Here is a 4,321-nt window from a genome sequence, read left to right as displayed (position 1 = left end):
ATTTGTAAACAATATTATGATGATGTCGAAGTCAGCAGTTGTGACGATAATAATTTGTTGTTATAACGGCATGTTGTAGGATGGAGTTTTAAGAAAGTATTTATTTACCGTTACATTACAATACCTTGCCTCGCCGGGGAGATTATGATAGATCCAAAAGCATGCGAAGTAAAGTTTGTGCTTGTGTCCTCTTCATTGTTTAGTAGTAATTACAAAGAGAGATAGAATGATGTTGTAAGAGAACAGAATTAGAGCTAATGTGAGTTGTAGGGTGTGGGACGTTGTCTCACAGTTGCTGACAGTAAACTTCATTTCTCCCTCTGACCAAGGTTCTAGCTGGTCAGCCACACTTCATTCTCGTTGAGTCGTCACCATGTGACTGAACTCGTTGAGTCGTCACCGACTGGTGACTAAACTGACTTTTTGCTTGGGGTTTATGCTTTTATAACTATCCAGAAGGATAGATATATCATTGAGAACAATAGATTTAGTTGGTGGTCTTGTCTCTATTCTAGCTTTTGGTGGAGTAGAAGAGTTTAGAAAGGATCAAGTGGTGAAGACATTATTTCGGCCAAGCTAAAGGCATCTGGAAAATGTAAAACTGCTGTCAGAGAAAAACCATTGTTCCACCGTGGGAAAAGTTCTGTTGCAGTGTTAATTTAAATTTGGCTATGGTGGATCGAATCCACTTCATGCATGCAAGATCCACTACATATATATATACACGACGGGTTTCTTTCTGCTTTTGTCTACCAAATCCACTTACAAGGCTTTGGTCAGCCTGAGGCTATAGTAGAAGACACTTGCCCAAGGTGCCACGCAATGGGACTGAACCCAGAACCATGTGGTTGGGAAGAAACCTTCTTACCACACCTTCATTTTTCTGAATCAAGTGTCTAAATTTGTTATTTTAAATCACCGAGAAAATACCTAGCATATTTAAAATATTTAACAAATATGTTTAAAATACAGAAACATTTTTCTTCCTTCCTCATTTTCTTCTTTTCTTTTTTCTTTTTCTTTCTTCACTCGTGTTTGTGTTTTCTTCGGTTTTGGTTTTGTATTTTAATGTGGTTTTGTATTATATATGTATCATATGCATACGTGTTATATGTGCCATTAATTTTAATGGAATACTTATAAAATTAAACTGAAAATATTGAATGAAGAATTTTTTTCCGTTCTCTTTTCCAGTTTGGGTTCTGACAATTTTTTCATTTCTGGTAATTTAGCAACCATAGTGACAACGGCGCAAGCCGGTTTGATGGGTTTAGAAAATACATACCCAGACAAGGTAAGTAAGACTAGTATCGTTTGATCAGTTAAGACCTCACAGAATTGTTATAATAATGATGATTAATTTCTTATTTCTTTATTGCCCACAAGGGGCTAAACATAGAGGGGACAAACAAGGACAGATGAAGGGATTAAGTCGATTAGATAGACCCCAGTGCGTAACTGGTACTTAATTTATCGACCCCGAAAGGATGAAAGGCAAAGTCGACCTCGGTGGAATTTGAACTCAGAACGTAACGGCAGAAGAAATACCGCTAAGCATTTCACTCCGCGTGCTAACGTTTCTGCCAGCTCGCTGATTAGTTTCGTAGTACAAATGACCCTAGGGCAACACCGTGAGACATCTGGGTGACACCAGGATGACACCAGAGTGACACCAGTGTGATCTTAGTATTTTGATAATGATTCGAAAGTAAATATTATAAACAACAATGTTACTTCAATTATCTTCTTTGAGTCTTCAGAAGCACTGAAACTCAGCAGTGGAAGCTAACGAAACACTTGGTATCATACAGACTGTTTCTGTTTACAAGTTGCTCCTATACTGTTGTCTTCTTAGTAAAATGAATATAAATTTAGCATTCGTAAGATATCTTATAGCATGGACCATACTGATATGGTCTTCAACCGCAACTATGATGATCTCTAGCTGGAGCTTAAATCATGTGTTTATATAATCTCTAAAAATCTCTATATAAACTTTTAGAATGCACTTTTCTTATTTTCGCATAGAAGCTAAAACGGTTTCTTTGATGTTTGTCGAAATGTCATTGGTTGTAATATATGTTAGCAGGCATGCTAGCTAGACGCGTGGGTGTTTTATTACTAAGTATGGTAATATTAATCAAACGCAGATTAAAATTCAGAGATGCTGTAAGATCAAATCCGGGAGGCGATCTGCTACAGATTATTTATATCCTGTATGTAGAGCTAAGTTTCTTGTGGACCAAACTGGTTTCGATTCATTAGATTTGTCATAAACATTTCATTTGTCGTAAGAAGCTAATGTCATGGACGAGTCATGAACGTTACGTAATTTATTTCTCTGAAGAAAGATATCATATATCAGAATATGAAGATTTTTTTTTTACCGTTTGGAACAATCTTTATTTTCATATGTAACATATGAACATGTACATCTTTTAGAATATTGTCATTTTATAAGATTTTGCTGGCAAATTCTTAAATTCTTAAATTAACAAACATAAACGATTGTACCGATTTTTTTTCTTTTTTTTTTTTTTTTTTTTGGTTAGAAATTTGGTGCTTTAGCCTCGCGTCAACCCTAATCGTGCACCCTTGTGACCAAAAGCATTCCATCCGAGATTATTTTGTCTTTTAAGGGTATCTTATCCAGAGGTTTCGTATGTCTCGTGAAACTAAGGATCTGCATCTGGAAAGTTCTCTTTGACGCTGGCCTGGACATAGTTTCTTCTTCTTCTTCTTCTCCCCCCCCTCTCTCTCTCCCCACACACCTCTCTCTGTTTCCCCTCCCATTGGAAGACGAGCAAATATCCAGGCATAAAAGTCTCCTTTCCGCACGTCAATGATATCCGAAGGAAAAGTAAAGGTTGATACAGTTTACACCAGTGATGTTGCAACGTTCTCGTCTGTTGTGGCTCTTTCAGCACCTCGTACGTTTATTTAAAGAGATTTTACTATAAAATTTGAATTTACAATAGGCAGAACCGGTTCTTATTAATGGACAGGGCAACAAATTTATAGGAGATGGAACTGTGTACAGTGTATACCTTATAATAATGGTAACATTTTGTTTCTGTTATTATTGATATGGGAATAAATTTTGATGAAGACACAAAACTCGTCACAAGTCTTTAACCATTTTTATTGCGGAAAATATATACTTTGGGCCATTTACTGAGTAATTGGGAATAATTCTAGTATTGAACTATGGTGGCGACGATGATTCAAAATGTCTTGTAATCTAATAACAAGTAACAACATTTGAAAGGTATTATTACCAGTCTAAATAAGGCAGCAAGCTGGCAAAATCGTTACTGCACCAGGCAAAATGGTTAGCGACATTTCACCCGTTTTTATGTTCTGAGTTCAAATTCTGAAAGGTCAACTCTATCTTTTATTCTTTCGGAGTTGATAAAGTGAGTGTTGATGTCAATGTAATTAACTAGTTGCCTCTCCCGAAATTTCAGGCTTTGCGCAAATAGTAGAAAGGTATTATTACCAAACTAAATAAGGCGAGGCGCTGGCAAAATCGTTATCGTACCGGACAAAATGCTTTTACCTTTACGTTCTGAGTTCAAATTCCGCTGAGGTGGACTTTGTCTTTCATTTTTCGGGGTTGATAAAATAAGTACCAGCTGAGTGCTGAGGTCGATGAAGTTGATTTGCTTGCTTCTTTACAACAATCGCCACTGCTCTGCCTAACAAACGAAGTACATTTTTCTCTTTTAAAACTAATGCTTGAACATCACACAATCTAAATTCTACTTCCCTTTTCTCATCATTGTAAAAGCCTTATCATTATGGAAGACATGATAATCATTAATAATTTTAAATTTTAAAAAAAGTAACAAAAGAGATAAATTCTAACTAACCCTCAAAACACGAATTACTTCTTTAATCCTCTTATGCTCAAAACTTATTGTATTAATCAAAACTGATATTACTAACACCCAAAATACCAGAGGGTGGAAAATCGATTTAAAGAAAATCTGAAATCTATTTTTACACAAAATACCCGCAACGGCCCACCCGACAGTTCAGCTTTCATCATGTACCTCTTTACATCTTTATAGAGTGTAAGCAAATTAAGATTGACACTTTCATCGGACGTTTTCAACAGCTTTTTGCAGAAGGCTTTATTCATAATTCGATTAAATCGGATTATTATTTTTTTTCAAGGCCTTTTGTTCTTCATAATCAATTTACGTAAAATCATACACCGATACAATATATATATATATATATATATATATATATAATATATATAGAAAGATATATATATGTACATATATATATATATATATATATATATATATATATA

The 4,321-nt window shown here is 35.2% G+C and overlaps 1 protein-coding gene across 1 annotated transcript in view; it reads left to right on the top strand.

The window, feature by feature from the left end:
* LOC106867858 (adhesion G-protein coupled receptor D2) overlaps nucleotides 1–4,321 on the top strand; it is a 52,607-nt gene that overhangs the window by 33,627 nt on the left and 14,659 nt on the right. The window contains exon 4 of the mRNA XM_014912899.2: nucleotides 1,195–1,294. Within this exon, the coding sequence (XP_014768385.1) occupies nucleotides 1,195–1,294 (100 nt within the window). The remainder of the gene's footprint in view (nucleotides 1–1,194; nucleotides 1,295–4,321) is intronic.

Source organism: Octopus bimaculoides, chromosome 5, assembly GCF_001194135.2.
Source record: "Octopus bimaculoides isolate UCB-OBI-ISO-001 chromosome 5, ASM119413v2, whole genome shotgun sequence".
In the NCBI taxonomy this organism is placed as follows: Eukaryota; Metazoa; Mollusca; class Cephalopoda; order Octopoda; family Octopodidae; genus Octopus; species Octopus bimaculoides.
This window is presented reverse-complemented; position numbering and strand designations above follow the sequence as displayed.